The sequence below is a fragment of the Diabrotica undecimpunctata genome, chromosome 3 (assembly GCF_040954645.1).
Source record: "Diabrotica undecimpunctata isolate CICGRU chromosome 3, icDiaUnde3, whole genome shotgun sequence".
Lineage (NCBI taxonomy): Eukaryota > Metazoa > Arthropoda > Insecta > Coleoptera > Chrysomelidae > Diabrotica > Diabrotica undecimpunctata.
Window position 1 is genome coordinate 127,026,268 of NC_092805.1, and position 16,843 is coordinate 127,043,110.

Sequence of the window (16,843 nt, forward strand, 5' to 3'; positions counted from 1 at the left end):
CTTCAGACACGGCTTTCGTATTTTCTGCTGCTCAGTATTGCGCAACAAAATGGCTTAATAGAGTTCATTTATAAAAGGTCGATTGAGGAAGTAATTAAATTCACTCCAATATAATGGTTTTCAGGACTAAGAGACATTTTACCGCAACACCTCCATCGGGTTGAACGAATACAGAAAGAGAAAGGCTTACAACCAAAGGGAACGTGGGTTTAACTTACGTGAAAAACCTGATATACACCCAATCGCATCAGGACTGAATATTGTTCTGAAGCTATTTTATAATTGTGAAGATCTTGGGTCGCAAATAACAGTCGGAGACAGAATTCGTTTTTAAGACATTTATTTCGATCTAGAAAACATAAAAATCATTTTGTTATTCCAATTTTATACAAATTCTACATGTACATGTTCGGCTTTCGTAGACCTTAAAAGGATGCTGTGACGATATTTGACCCGTGAATAATAAGTCGACGACGGGGAAATTAATCAAGAGTTGCATTCATTTCTCAGAGCAAAATGAATTTCTACGGGAAGGAATGTCTGATTCAACAGATCAGACGGTATAGGAAGTTCCATTCAGCGAATATAGTTACCGATAGGAGGAAGTATCAGTTTCGTCCAACTAACTAAACCGATAGAATAGAACACGTTCAGCGCACTTGTTCCAGCAGGTAGTAGGTAGTTAGTTATTCTTCGTTCAACACACAAGAATGCCTCGAGTGGGTTTCTGCTCGGTCTTTTATACGGCCAGTGGCAGTATAAAAACATAGTTAAATACATAGACGTATTCTAGACTCTAAAACACATTTAACGTTTCGATTTCAACTTCAAATCGTTATTAATATGGTCGATATGCATACGACGGCAGTTCCCAAGATTTTTTATTTTATACTTTAAGCCACGAGGTTTGTCGTCCACCGTGATCTACTCAGTTCCCCTCTTCTTTGTAATTTTTTTACATTATAACCTGAAAAATGTAATGCTTTTCTTTTTTCATTGTATGACACTAAAATATGCTACTGTTCAACATTTTGTATGATCTGCTTACACAGCAGTTTCTGGTCTTCATCTACTTTTTGCAAAATGTTTGCTTTGGCAACTTTAATGCGTTCATGGGATCTACAGCACTATGCGATACCACCACATTTGAGAGGCAATTATTCTGTTACTTGTTTTATGCTGATTATAATTTAGTTAAATCCATTTACAGGCTGCAATTTAAGTGCTGCGTTAGTTACCTCTACGAGTTTAGTATACATAATTATATTATAATAACTTACCTATTGTTACTTAAAATTAATTCTCTTATATATACAAGACTAGATAAAGAATCTGGCAAATCCTCCAATTGGTTTTTACTCAAATCGCAGAATTTCAATTTGGTAAGATCCATAAGGAATTCAGGTACGTTGTTTATCCGATTACAGGACATGTTGAGTTCGGTTAAAGTGTTTGATAGTAATTTTAACCTAAAATAGTCAAATACCGATATATAAATACAGCAAACGGTTCAATAATCATTTGTCAGTTAATTTAAACATATTGGGATGTGGAGAATAATAAGGAATTTTGTTTGGACGGAATTAAACCGCAATTACTATAATGGAAATTTTGATAGATCAACAGGAAAGAAGAATCGATCCAATTAACTGCGAATAAGGAAAACAACAACTCACTACACTAGTTTCTGGATGTATTAATCACAAAGAGGGATATAGGATATGTAACTAAAGTCTAACTCCAACAAATATATTATATTTAAATTATTATTCAAATCACAACATAAATATTAAAAAGGAAATCATCAAATCACTATTTACCTTTTGAAAGAAAAACTCTTAATACTGATTTTAATAAAAAAAAACAATATTTATTATCATTTATAAATAAGAAATTCCACAAGATCGAAGAAAGGAAACAACAAAACATCAAAAATATTCTGAACCACTCACAAGAAGGAAATTGAAAAGAAAAACAATACTATATGTAAAAGACTTATCAGAAAAGCTAAAAAGATATGAAATAAATCCATTACAGCAACATTTTTAACAACTAAGAATCACCAAGTTTTAGGAGAATTGACCGTGAATCTTACATCTCAGATATGAAAAATAAACAGATAGTAAGAAGAGGAAAATCAAGGAAGCAATCCTTCTTTCTACTAAATTAAGCAAATTGTATAGTAAACACATCAATAGAACGCAGCAAGATCTTATTAACAATACCGAAAAAAGAAATTTCCAGTAAGAATAAACCAAGACTAACAAGTTAACAGCAGGTCCGAGACATCATCTGTAATCAACTATAACAAGCACAGAAAGATCAGAATTTGATATCAATTTGATACTCCAATTCCTCCTACTTAACCATAGGACATGTTTTTTGGTGGTGCCCAGTTTTGGCCTATCGGATGTCGTAGGTACGACATTCGTCCTACCAAGCGAGATGGAGATACCGTTAAGGAAGGTTGTAGCTTTAAGCCACAATCCCAAGGTGTTGAACGCCTCGGAAATAGAACGAGCTCTGACTAGAACCCTGCTGACCGTATAGGATAATATAGATCATTCGGGTAGAGATAAAAACTATCCGTTTTCAAAGTAACATTAAGCAAACTTACCCTTGTGGAATGTCTACAAATTTATTTTTACACAAATCGACATTACTAACATTGGCTTCTTTCGCTTCCATAAAACATTCTTCGGGAACATCAGAAATATTTTTCAAGGCCAAATTTAAAATGTTTCCATTTCTCATCGTATACCTGAGCAAAAAAAAATCAATTCTTAATTATCTGAAAATTATTTTATCTACACCGATCAAGCACGATAAAAAGGTTCCTAGATAGTCAGTATTATCAGCAATATATTGCAGAATAATTACTCAACAGGTAATGAATAGTTACTGATAAAAATCTTACACCATGAAGGGCTAAAAGTGAGGATGCGGACTACACTCTAGTTTCTAGTCAGTTTTGGCGCATTGGCTATTTAATTTAAACTAAAATAAACTGTTTCATTTAAAAATAACTTAAATCGGGTATGCCGTTGTAAAACGCCATATAATTAACAGTATAACTAATCAAACGAAAATGTCATGTTCTACAACGAGTAAAAATTCAAATTTAATAGCAAAATAGCATTTTTTGTTTCCATTATTAAACCAGTAGAGTAAATACCAAATAGAATATACCAAAAGGGGATTAATTATACAATTAGGGAGAGTATTATGCATTACCCGGTAAGGGATGGCGCTACTTGTCTCACAGTACTGTACACTACGATGCCAGTTTTATCGATTCGGCAGTGTATCTATCGAAAATGCTTAATTTTCGACCGATTTTTATTCCTTGGTACATTTTACCACAAATCTAACCAGTTTCCTCTTAAATTACACAGACACATTTTAAGAAAAATAACTCAATATTCAGTACATTGAAAAAAGCTGTATATTTTCCCGTATTCAAATTATTTAAAACGATGTATCATTTATTAAATCACCATGTATCTTTTAATTCGGAATATCTCTCTCTCTCTTTCTCTCTCTCTCTATATATACATATATATATATATATATATATATATATATATATATATATATATATATATATATATATATATATATAGAGAGAGAGAGAGAGAGAGAGAGGGACTCTCACTTCTTCTTACTCTTACTATGGGATATACCATGCTAGAGAGATATGTGTTGTTGTGTTGTGGTAAATATATTCACTGGTTTTTTTAAAAGTTGTAAAAATATTGGTAGTGAATTTCAAATAAATTATTTACCGGTCAGGATATATTTTACAATCGTACGATACATCTGAAGGAATGGATAAGATTTGTAACTCCTCATCGCTGATCTTCTCTCTCAAATGTCGAAGGATTCTGTTAGTACCAGTGTGGATGATATCCGGCCTTATTTGTTTAAGTTTGTTACCATCAATCTTGAAAGACTGGAGATGTGGCATAAGTCCTATTGCATTTGGTAACCTAAAATATATAGACAAACAACCTTTTTTAATAACTAACCTAAAATATTTTTTTAACCTAAAATATATAGACAAACAAACAATAAAATTTGACGATTTTTTAATAATTAAAAATTGTACAAATGGCAAATAATGCAAGTTTAAAAATTCTAATAATAGTAATATATGTCTAGGACTAAATATAAATAACACAGATGAGAAAAATTTACTACGATATAGATAATGAAGAACCACAGCGTCATACAATGAATACAAGATCATAAGAAACGAAACACACGAAATGAAAAAATCACATTCCACAACTTTAAAGTTAATATGGAGAATAACTATATAAAATAGAATCAGCAATAATTTTAATGCTTTTTTTTAAGAAAGACGATCGTGACAACCGAATAACTACCCTCGAATAAACTTATTGAACACAACTCTAAAGTTAACGATACTAATACTAACTAAGGCAATTATTCAAAGAACAACACTAGAAGCGGAACAGAAAAGGTTTAGGACCGGTCGATCGTACACAAATGCAGTTTTCGTAATAAATAACAGAGACATTCTTAGAATAAAGTATGGTACAATATAATAGAATTAAATAAAGCTTTTGACCGAGTGTAAATACATGATTTAATGCATTTATTATATAACATTAAGACAACATTAAGAAATAAAAAGCATATACAAGGATAACAAAATAATTTCACAGCTAGAGCACAAAATGATGGAACCACTTGAATATAAAACATGTATAAAGAATGGTGCCTCCCTGAGTCGTCTACTGTTCAATTAGATCATTGATAAAATTATATAGAAAATAAGACCATAGGGGGAGACATATTGGAACTTGAATTTCTGTTTTATGTCAATGTGGATTTGTTTATGTTGGTTATACATAAAAAATTAAAATATTAAATTATTATGATCCACCGTTGTACTGTCACATAAACGGAAAGACGATAAATTTACGCCAATTCTCGCTAAGTGGGAAGGAAGCACCAGAGATAAAAACAACAATATAAATAACGTGTGTCAAGACCTGAAGCAACATGCAAACCGCCATGAAAGTCTGAACTATATGAAAAAAAGTTAAATATTTGGCCCGAGAGTTCAAGTCATTCAAGACCATAATGAAGAAGTAAAAACCGACATACAGAGCATTGAACAGACATGAAAAAATTACCGCTCAGAATTATACAAAGACACTTCAAAAAGTGCATCAGTCTCAGAACACAAGAAACATGCAATCAGAGATGCAGAACCAATAATCTTACGATCAGAAGTAGAGAAGGCTCTCCACCAACTAAGAAACAAAAATCCCCAGGGATCGATGGAATATCAATTGGGAATCAACCTTTACAGCTATTACATAAATATTGCCCTTATTCCTCAAGCAAGTAAAATCCTGCTATATACATATATAATCAATGAATGACTAAAGAATTTTCTACTTCCACAGATAGCCGAAGAACAATGCGGATTCGTACCAGGCAAAGCAACGCGGGAGCAGATACTGAACACCAGACAGATAATAGAAAAACCGAGAGAACATAATATATCAATGCTGCTCTATTTCATAGATTACGCAAAGGCTTTCGATTCAGTAAAATGGGATCCTCTCTGGAGTATAATAGAAAATATGGGAGTACGTAACCACCTAGGTAACCTAATAAGAAATCTGTATGATAAAAACTCAGCTTAAGTTAAAATAGACAGAATAGATAAACATATTCAGATGCGTACAAAACAAAGAAAGGAACTAGACAGGGCATCCTGTCTAGTTTACCATCACTGAACGGCTAAGCCGGATAAGCGAAGAATTCGGACTTCAGATTCAGATTTGTATACATGGGCTCCCCGATAACCAACAATGGTGATTGCTTCTCAGAATTCAAGCGCAAACTAGCAATGACCCGAACTGCAACAGCTAAATTGATTAAAATATGGAAAGACCGAACAATAACAAGGAATACACTAAGCTCAGGTTGGCCAATACCCTTATTTTTCCCATTGCTACATACAAAGTTAAAACATGGACTTTCAAAAAAATCGATAGGAGTAAGATCGAAGACTTCGAAATGTGGGTCTATAGAAGAATTCTAGACGTGTCCTGTACAGAATATAGAACCAACCTGTCAATTATGGAAGAGCTTCATATAAAAGACAGGCTATTGTTAAAACCTAAATGGCCTGACGACGCCCCTGTCGTCTTTTGCAAATGATCCCGGCGACAGCTTGTCGCGAAGGTACCTGATGACGGGTCCCGGCTACGGCTTATTTTGAAGGCATCTGGCTGAATTCATCCCTCCGGTCGGAAAAAACATTCTGTTTCAAGACATCGAACTGCGTCGATAGATATATAGTATACTCCCTCTATAACGAACACGGTTATTACGAGGTTTCGCTTATAACGAGGTACATTAGATGTCCCGTGAAATTTCTATTGAACTATAACCTTCTATAGCGAGACAAATTTGGTTATAACGAGAGAAAATAAGATCGAAAAACGTGTTTTTTTACGTGCTGTGGTTATAAATAAATACTCTTTTTAACTGTCCCGCAATAAACTTAAATGCCGCTCGCAATAAACTTCTTTACAATAAAAACAACTCTTTCACATCTTTAGTAATATGATAGATAGAATGATACTGGATAATTTAAAGCAATCAAAAATGACAGACTTCTTCCAATTGCAGTAGCAATAGTTTATGTTATCCTTCAAAATACGCTTTATACATTATGTGTTGGAAAAAAATGTAAGTACAGATTTTCTGTTTTAACGTATATCATTGACAATAAAAGTAAACAACTCTTTTTTGTTTTAACGTATTTCATTGACAATAAAAGTAAACAATTTTTTTTCAAAAACGCCATTCAAACAATATTTATTTGCATCTTCTATTACTCCAAATGGTTTCACTATAGAAAGTTAATGTTTTAGAAAACTACATATTCGTATGTATGCACAGTATTATTGTTGTCTGATATAACGAGATCGGCTTATAACGAAGTAATTAGTCTGCCATTTCAGTTCTCGTTATAGAAGGAGTCAACTGTATAATAATATACATATTATCCACTTGTCAATCCAGCGTCATTGCGCGCTAACTTTATTTTACTTTACCTCTGATAAGTCGCGTTTTCAACAGCTGGCAACCTTAATTTGCGACCATTTTTTCTCTCAGGCAACCTTATATCAACATATTAAGAATTGCTTTAATTTTATATAAAAAACCATGCATGTACGTCATGAGCAGAGTATTTTATTTAAAAAATAAATCAACGAAATATTAATTACTATTAATTGAATTAAAAATATTTGCGGCCACTTTTTGACTTGCAACCAATTATAAATGTATTCTTCTAATTTTAAATGTATGTAAATATGTGAGTTTGATTAACACGTGATGAATGTAGTGATCCTGCAGTAGGATCTTGTACTATAAAGAATGGAATTCAAAAAGGAGAAAAGACAGTTATTGAAATAAATAGATAGATAAACGCAAAACGAAATTTATAATAAATAAAACATGTTTCCTCGCAAGTTTTTTTGTAATACTTACTCCTCAATGTCATTGTTGGTTATGTCAAATTTAGTTAAATGAGATAACTTTGTAATTTCTGAAGGCACAGCTTTAATCTGATTATCTCTTAATTCTAGTATTTTCAGATGATTCATATTTTCACAAAATTCAAGAGGTATTTCCTAAAAAAATTAAAATCTTGTATTCTAGAAGAATTAATTAATAAGCTTTGTGACTATATATATATATATATATATATATATATATATATATATATATATATATATATATATATATATATATATATATATATGTATAGTATATATTTAATATACAGGATAATAGTAGTAGTAGTACCAACAGAGATTAAAATAGGTCGATTAACACAAGCATATCTTAGTAACATTTTTATTGCAAACAAGTACAGGGCGTTAAAGATGAAATATTATTACGAAAAGGGTCTAGTCGGTCAAGATAGTGAAAAATGCCAAATAAAAATACCATGTTGTTCTATATCAAAAAGTATCAGACCAAAAATTTTTTTAGACCGCTAGACCCAAACATAACTTAAATAAAACGTGTTTTTTCGTTTGTTGACGATATCTTCGGTTCTAATCAGGTTGAAACTATGATATTTTATTGTTAACTAAAATTCATTTTGTATGATATTTTATTGTCTACATCAGGGTATTTTTTGCAAAATTTTTGGATGGAAAATTCAAATTTTTGAACGCTTTTGAAATTTTTAAAATTCGTTAAAAAAACTGTCTCGAATGCCACTCCAAAAAATATATATAATATTAGTTGAGTGTCAAATTTTTTTCAGATTTTTACAAGTGAGGCATCATGGTCAAAATAAAGAAAAATTATTTTCGATCTAGCCGGTTGATAGTAAAATTCCCCACGCAATATTCAAAAAATCAAAATACCATGATGAATGCAATAAAATATACTACAATAAAAAAATTTTATACGATGATTAAAACCGAATGTAGAACAAGATGGTATTTTTATTTTTGAAATATGGCGAGACGAATTTTTCACTATCTTAACCGGCTAGATCTTTGTTAACAATTAAATGTATTAATTTAATATAGTTTTTGAGAAAGATAAATAAGAATTTATTATCACTTTTCAGGGTTCTCTTAGAGTGCGCTAGTTAAATAGTCCTAATTAGGTGAAACAACATGTATTTTTTTTTTAATTTCTGAACTATGCTTAGATTACCTAATAAAACACGAGTTATGATATAATAATACAGTTTAATTAAAAAAATCAAATTAAAAAAAAAACTAAATTTAATTCATTAAATTTGGAATTTTTCACCGTTTACTTAAATCATCATCATCAATGGCTTGACAACCCTTTTTGTGTCTTAGCCTGTTCCAGGTTTCTTCTCTATTCTGATCTGTGCTTTTTCCCTCAATTTTGTATGTTTAAGGTTATATACTTTTCTCTTTGTTCGATGTATCTCAGCTTCAGTTTCCCTCTTGTTATTTTTCCTACTGCTACTGGCACGTTTTTGCTTATTTTTTTTGGTATTTCGCATTCTTCCATTCTTTCCACATGTCTCATCCAACACGCAACCGTCCTATTCTCATGAATGTTACGATATCCAGATCCTGGTATATTTTATATAGTTCAAAGTTGTATCTTCGCCAAATTCTATTTTCTTTCAAAGGTGGCTAATAATCTTTCCCGACCTTTAGAGTGTCCATTTTTCTGAACCAGTTAGTACCTCTCTTATTAAGGTTTTGTATATTTGGCATTTTGTTTATATTGCGACGTTATCTGATCTCATTAGCCTAAATAAGGTACTAGTACAGATTAGAGGGCTAAAAAAATGCATATTGTCAAAAAAAATTTTCTTAGCTCCTTTATTAGATACGAACATGAATTTTTTTTAGATTTATTTTATCTTTGAGTTAAAACATAAAAATTTTTTGTTTTTTGTTCTGATGAGCCAATTGTACCAATTTTTGAATGTTAAAATAAATTTTTCGATTTTTTTTAAAAAGTGGTTAATTATCTTATATGGGCGCTTTCTTTAAGTAATCAAATTTTTTTGAGACGTTAACAGAGGCGCCCTCTAGGACCCGTCTTTCACTTCATGAGAACAAAAAATTTTTTTTGTTTAATTTAAAGATAAACAGTAATATTTAAAAATCACGTTCGATTATATTTCATGTTCGTATCTTATAAAGGAGCTGAGCTGAGCTATTTTAATCTGTACTAGTAGGCGAGCGGTTTACCCCTAAAAAGATGCTTAGAAACGGAATATACCGATTATTTTTTTTTTAATTTCTACCGTACGAAACCTTTTTTATTAGGTTCTATAGAAAATCCCAACAATCACTAATCAAGGCATTTGTTCAACAAAAAATTGCAAAATAACTCGAAAACTTTCCAAGATTTACGAATTACCAAGATAATAAAAGTATTTATTTCGATAAAATCCACCAAAAAAAAAAAAAAAAATTACTCGAAGCGATGCGGGAAATTATTTTTTTTTGTTATGTTATTTATTAATAACAATTTCCGGCCCCTTTGGATAAATTAAAAAAAAATATATTTGAACTTAAAAAAAATATATAAAATCGAATAAAAAAGGTTTGGTCTTTAGAAATGGAAAAAAATTAGTGGGTTTTTGCTCTGCTTATAGGGATAAACCGGTCGCCCATAGTACCTTAAGTAAAGGTAAGATTTATTGGCAATGACTATTCGCCTCTTCAGTTCCCCTGTAACGATGTTATCAAACGTAACTAGCTATCCTAAGTATGTTAAGTTTTTTTACACCCTCAATGTTGACCTGATTCATTTTAAGGCCACTATTTTGTGCAGCTCATTCTCTTTGAGTAAATGCCTCTATCATTTTTCTTCTCGAACTAACGATTATGTCAACATCATCTGCAAAGGATAGTATTTGCACACTTTTATTAATTAATAGCTGACCCGGCGAACCTCGTACCGACTTAAAATTAAATAATGTATCAAAGTTCAATAAGCTCCTCTTAAGTCTGTTAAGTAACAGAAATCTCTGGGTAATGAAATAAATCCGGTCGAGGTGTCAATAGCGACTTTACCATTTCCAATATCTAACAACTGCCTCGAAAACAACAAATTGCACTTTAATCTTGTTGCAAAAACAATATCGTTATTTGTCACTTGGAGCATCTTTACATGCCGCCACAAATTAGATGATGTTAAGCATGCGTTTAGTTCGTGCGCAGCAGTTAATTGGGAAATAATTATTGAATACGGAATAGTCTGACAATAGAATCATCCATGGCACCAAACAGGTTTTTGATTGTCACGAATATCTTTCAAAGTTCTTTATAGTCCCTGTAATGACCTCTTCCGGGCCAATGTACATTCATCTGAAAAGATTAATTTCCATACCTGTAAAATATTCGCCATTACTCTGTTTTTGGCGATGTTGTAGTTTTATTAATGTGTATGTTTAATGGCAATTTCAAGGCTAATTGTCAATTCGGCCGCCTTCTAATAAAGTTGCAGATATTCCAGATAAAGCCAACGCTAGAGCTACTGCGATCTGACCATTGCCAATAACAATAAAATTAGTAATGTTTTTTCTATCCATCCCCGAGCCTCAAGGAAGTAAATTCCACCAGATCCAATGTTCACAGCTTCTATCAAATCGTACGCAATCCTTTGTTGTTGATTCAATTGTAGACAATTTGTACGAACTATTTCGGCAAATGCTTCAGTGTTGAACTGTTGTTCTCTTTGTAACTGTTGTTATCTTTCATAGTCACAAAGGAAATAAATAACATTTATTTACTGTCAAATACACTCGCGATCATAAAATCCGGGTCACCTTGAAAATTTCAAGTTTTTGAATATTTTTGCATCTGTTGCAGTAATAACCTTTTTTTTAAGCTAATGTATTTTTTATTTGTCATCAATGTTTGTTTTGAAAGAAAAAAAAGAAGGTTTTTTTATTGTTTTTATTGAAAAAGCAGAAAACAAACTAAATTGTTATAACATACATACGAAAGAAAAAATGAAAAATACAGAACTTGGTAAAACATCAGTGGAATTTCAATGACTAATATCGTGTATTGCCTCTCCTTGCTCTGATAACCTCTTGCAGACTACGGGACGGGCATATTCTCAATTTTTCTCCGGATTACATGTTGTGGTATGTTATTCCACTCTCTTACTAACAGATCATTATGCTCCTGTGCGTTGTTAGGAGGAGGTGTATGGGTTTGAATACGTTTTTTCAAATCGTCCCAAAGATGTTTGATGGAATTCCGGTCCGGAGAGCTATCTGGCCAGGGTAACCTCGTAATTCTAATCTCGTTCAAGTATTTAATACTGATCCTAGCAACGTGCGGTCGCGCGTTGTCCTGCATAAAAACGGCATCTTCTCCAAGCCCTGCCATGGTGGGCATAACATGTTCTTCCAGAATCTCCGTAATGTACCTTCGTGCAGTTATGGACCCATTTTCGATGAAGGGTAATTCTGTGCGGAAGTCGAAAGTTACACCTCCCCAAGCCATGACTGAGTCTCCACCAAATGGCATTATTGGAACAATGCACGCTTGTGAAAATCGTTCACCGGTTCTCCTCCAAACTCTTACACGTCCATTGGATCCAGTTAGGCAGAAACGGGATTCATCTAAGAATAACACTTTGCTCCAATTATTAATTCCCCAATGCGCGTATTGTCGAGCAAAAGCTAGTCGTGCAACTCGATGCGCCCGGCCAAGTGGCGGTCCTGTAGCCATTACCCGAGAAGATAATCCAGAAGAACGAAGTCTGCTCCTGACTTTTGCAACGCTTACATTGCAATTTCGTACTTCCTGTAGGCAATTTCGATGTATAACTGCAGTTGAGGTCCGGTTTCGTAAAGCCTGAAACACAAGAAAACGGTCATCTCGTGTCGTGGTCGTTCTTCTTCGTCCAGAGCCAGGTCGTCTGGTTAGCAAACTCGTCTTCCAAAAGCGTTGAAGCACTTGTTGAACCGTAGAAAGGCTTACGCCAACATTTCTTGCGACTTGCCGTTGAGTGTGACCGTCTTCCACAAACGCAACAATGCGTGCGGTTACAACAACAGTCAAGGCATTTTTGGCAAAAAATAAATAATAATAAACACTAATAAAGGCACTAATAAACACTAATGGCGGCAATAATAAACGTTTGTTTGTTGCGTTTGAACAGAAAGTCGAAGCACAAATGAGACATTTAAAACAAGCGGCAGTTACAGGTACCGTTCATTTTGGGAAGTGTACAGCTTTCCGCGCAATCTGCATTATTGGAATTCTTTGTTACAAAGGAAACCGCTAAGCTGACAACAATTCTGAGAAACATGCATTAGTTTGTATTTGTGTTATTATTATTTACGATAAAGCTCGTTAAAAATGAAATAATGGCGATTTTCAAGGTGACCCGGATTTTATGATCGCGAGTGTATTAATGGTTAGTCATTAATTTTCTTTGAAAGCTCTATTAAGCCGCATAAAAAACTATGTCTTAAGAATAAACTAAAATAAAAAAAAAATGAAATAAAAACAGACCAAACAATTGAATTAGCATACTGCGGTTCTATTAATAATCGTCAAATTTAGGATTTGATTTTATTCTATTTTATTTCATTGCATTCTATTTTAATTTGATATATTTTCTTCTAATTTATTCTATTTTATATTATTTTATTTTCTACTTTTTTTTATTTTATATTTTATTTTTTTAAATTTTATTTCGTTCTATTTTTTACTCTATTTTATTCTACTGTATTCCATTTTATTCTAATTTATTTTATTTTAATACAATGTTTCTGACTTATCGCTGAACATAAAATCTACCTAACAATATATATTTATGTTGTCTCTGTAAGTCTCCCTTTAAGAAAAGGTAAGATTTCAACATTGTTCGCCGATTGTTCAGCTCTCTGCGTTGCGTTTTCTCTCGTGGAGAAAAGTCGTTGTCCATTCACTAGGTGAAATAACTACAGTAGGATGATGTTTACGTATAAAAAATGAAGAGATTCTCCAGACCGCCTCATTGACATATCTTCTTCTGATATGTTGAAACTTCATCGTTATTATTTGGAGCCGCAATACCAAATACAGCTATTAGGCTATTGATTATGTATTTAAGAAATTTAGAAAGGAACTACAACGTCAAAGGGAATTTATTGTTTCATATGGTCAATGGAGCCACAAATATGAAAAAATCGCGAAGTGCTACCATTTAAAGGGGTGCGTTTTTGAAAAAGGGGTGAATGGCTCAGCGAGCAGCTCACGTCTATTGCTATCCTGGGCGTGTAGTAACCCAGCTTGAGAAACACTTGGACAATTATTTATCTTTCAGCTTTAGATTGAATATTTCGGTAACAAAAATTGAATTTCATTGTGTTCGTAAAAAAAAATACTATAATGTAGATATATAAAGAGAAAAATAATTAGTTAAAAAAAAAGATAACTACAATATAAAGTAACTCGATCTTATATGACACCAAATACGTACTTCTATAAAGTTATTGCCAAAATAAATTTCATGTACTTGTTCACATCCAAAAAATCCTGGAATTTCTTGAATATCATTGTGTTGAGCATATAAAATTTGTAATTTTCTCAGTTCTCCCATATCTGGCAAATGTGTAATACTGTTATGACTAATATCCATCTTTAATAATGCTGAAATTTAAAAAAATTCAAGACATAATATTTTTCATAATATCTACTCACATAGCAAACAGGGTGACAATTTGAAAATGTTCTAACTTTAATATCTTCAGCAAATAACTAAAAAATCGAAAAAGGAGGTTAATTTTGTTTTTAAGGGTGAGAATTTCAGTGAATCTTTTTAGTCCTCAAGGTTCAACGCCTTAGCAAGAGTAAATGTTACCCTTACAATTTTAAGTAGGGATTCAATTCAATTTTAAGTAGGATTGAATAGGTCAAGTGGCACATGATTTTATTTTATTTATTAAATATTATTTTTTAAGCTAATCTCAGACACTCTTACGCATGCTTTTCATGATATTTATTTACTTGTGTTAAAAATAATTGAACATTCAGCTGAAATTTTGACATTAGCCATCTACGAGAATGTACATGATGGTAAATTTCTCTTGCGCCAGTAGAGCCATCGAGCGGTGGGACTAAGTACTTATAAGAGAGTCGTCGTATGTGCTGGTATTCCCGGACCTGCAATTAGTAGGGTTTTATTTAGTGAAGAAAATTTGTTACACGATCTGTATCTTACTATCCTTGAAAACATTATTAGTCCTCTTATAACTGTGGATCTGAAGATTCAAATGGATGCAGAAGGTAATATCTACAGGACAGTACAGGAGGATCTTTTACATTTCCAGCAAGAAGGCGTACCACACCATTATTCCCCGCTTGTCTGACAGTGGTTAAGCGAGAGGTTTCCGAATAGTTTGGATGGCCTAAGTGGAGCAATGAAATGGCCTTCGAGACCATTGAAGTTAAATCCATTAGATCTATTTTTTGAAGATATCGTAATATTTTGTTTATAAAACACAACGATACTGATAAACTTAAAAAACGAATTACAGCCGCATGATGTTCAATTGAATTTTAAGTTTTCCAAAATATTAAAGAGAAGTTCGAAAACAGATTTTATTATTGCTCAGAGCACAATAGACAACATTCTGAACAATTATTGGTAGTGCGTAGGCACGTATTTGATTTTTGATTGTTTTTTCTCTAATTAGTTTATATAATTAAAATAATTAAAATCGAACGTGTAGCCAGTAGGATATATTTTTTCTGTTATTCAAGAGTTGAAACAGTGCCAACTAACTAATAGACTAACCATTTTAACTGAAGGAAGCTTAAAGAGGCTTTTAATTACTAGGCTACCATTGGAGAAGAAATTAAATGACCTAGAAAATGATGAGGAGGTAAGAGCCTAGACAATGGTCTAGGCACAACCAGGGGCGGTTTCCCCATTGGTTCACTTGTGCAGTAAACACCCAATAAAATTTCATTAAAATACAGTTTTTTTTTAATCTCATAAATATCATAGTATCATTAAAATATAACTTTATTTATTAATCATATTTATTTGCACTACGCCGCTGGATGCACGTACCAAATACGGAATTCAAATTGAACCCAGGCAGTGGACAGTAACCCTGTAGCTAGAGAGAACTTAAAATCCGTGAGACCAGCGATCCGCCTATTTAAAACAGTGAGGATTTGTGCATTGCACAAAGAGTGCTCACACTACTATCGAGTCTACTGAACAAAATCTATGAAACTGCAGAATTTCCTACAGATTGGCTAGTTTCCACCTTCATCCCTCTCCCCAAAAAGGCAAATATCACCAGATGCTGTGATTACAGAATTATAAGCTTAATGAGCCATGCACTCAAAATCCTTCTTTCTGTTATTCACTCTTGCATATATAGAAAACTTAAAGAAAACATTAGCAGTGTTCAGTTTGGGTTTAGAAGCGGACTGGGAACGCGAGAGGCCCTGTTGTCCATACAAGTATTGATACAAAGAGCTCGAGACGTAAATTGCGAAGTCTACGCATGCTTTATAAACTTTGAAAAGCATTTGGTGCAACATCAAAAATTATTTCAGATACTGAAAGAATCTAGTATTGATGACAAAGATTTACGCCTAATTAAAAATTTATACTTACAACAAAGGGCAACTGTACGAGTAGATAACGAAACCTCACAAGAATTCACGATAAAACGGAAAGTACGTCAGGGCTGCATTTTATCACCGACGTTGTTCAATACTTATTCGGAAATGCTGCTCAGGGTTAAACGTTCTTTTATAGTTTAATAATATAGAAAACCTTCGTGGTTGTGCGGGTGTGATAAACTACAGGCTTTGTTTTGTTTTCCATGCTAAGTGTTTTTAAATAATGAAACTATTTCTTCAGATTGGACAAAAACGGGCGTTCGGGATTTATCTCACTTATCAAGAAAAAATAAAAAACACGGCTCTTCCCAAATTCATTTAAAAAATGAATCGCAACTTTCGGATATTGGCAATATTGATGTTTGCCAATTATTAGATCCTGGCCATCGAAACTCAATACAAGACTTTACCGATTAAGTTAAAAAAATCGTTACATTTTGTCCCGTCTTATCGATCGTGTAAAATTTTGTGGCGTATTCGAAGTAGCTTTTTGAGGACATGAAGAGCCATCAATATACAGGGGTCTCATTGAATTTATATCAGAAATCTATATTGCTATGAAACAACCTTTGCAGGAAAATAATGTTTTTAAAGGTACGTCAAAATCAGTTCAAAATGACATATTAGATGCTATTGTAACTGTTTGCCAGGAAGAGATCGAAAAACAGGTTTCAGAGGTA

The 16,843-nt window shown here is 32.7% G+C and overlaps 1 protein-coding gene across 2 annotated transcripts in view; it reads right to left on the reverse strand.

Moving 5' to 3' along the window:
* LOC140437390 (leucine-rich repeat-containing protein 40-like) overlaps positions 1-16,843 on the reverse strand; it is a 46,209-nt gene that overhangs the window by 9,607 nt on the left and 19,759 nt on the right. For both annotated transcript variants that reach the window (XM_072526893.1, XM_072526895.1), the window contains exons 5-9: positions 14,002-14,171; positions 7,546-7,688; positions 3,786-3,989; positions 2,618-2,761; positions 1,281-1,469 (exon numbers count right to left, since the gene is read on the reverse strand). In XM_072526893.1, the coding sequence (XP_072382994.1) occupies positions 1,281-1,469; positions 2,618-2,761; positions 3,786-3,989; positions 7,546-7,688; positions 14,002-14,171 (850 nt within the window). The remainder of the gene's footprint in view (positions 1-1,280; positions 1,470-2,617; positions 2,762-3,785; positions 3,990-7,545; positions 7,689-14,001; positions 14,172-16,843) is intronic.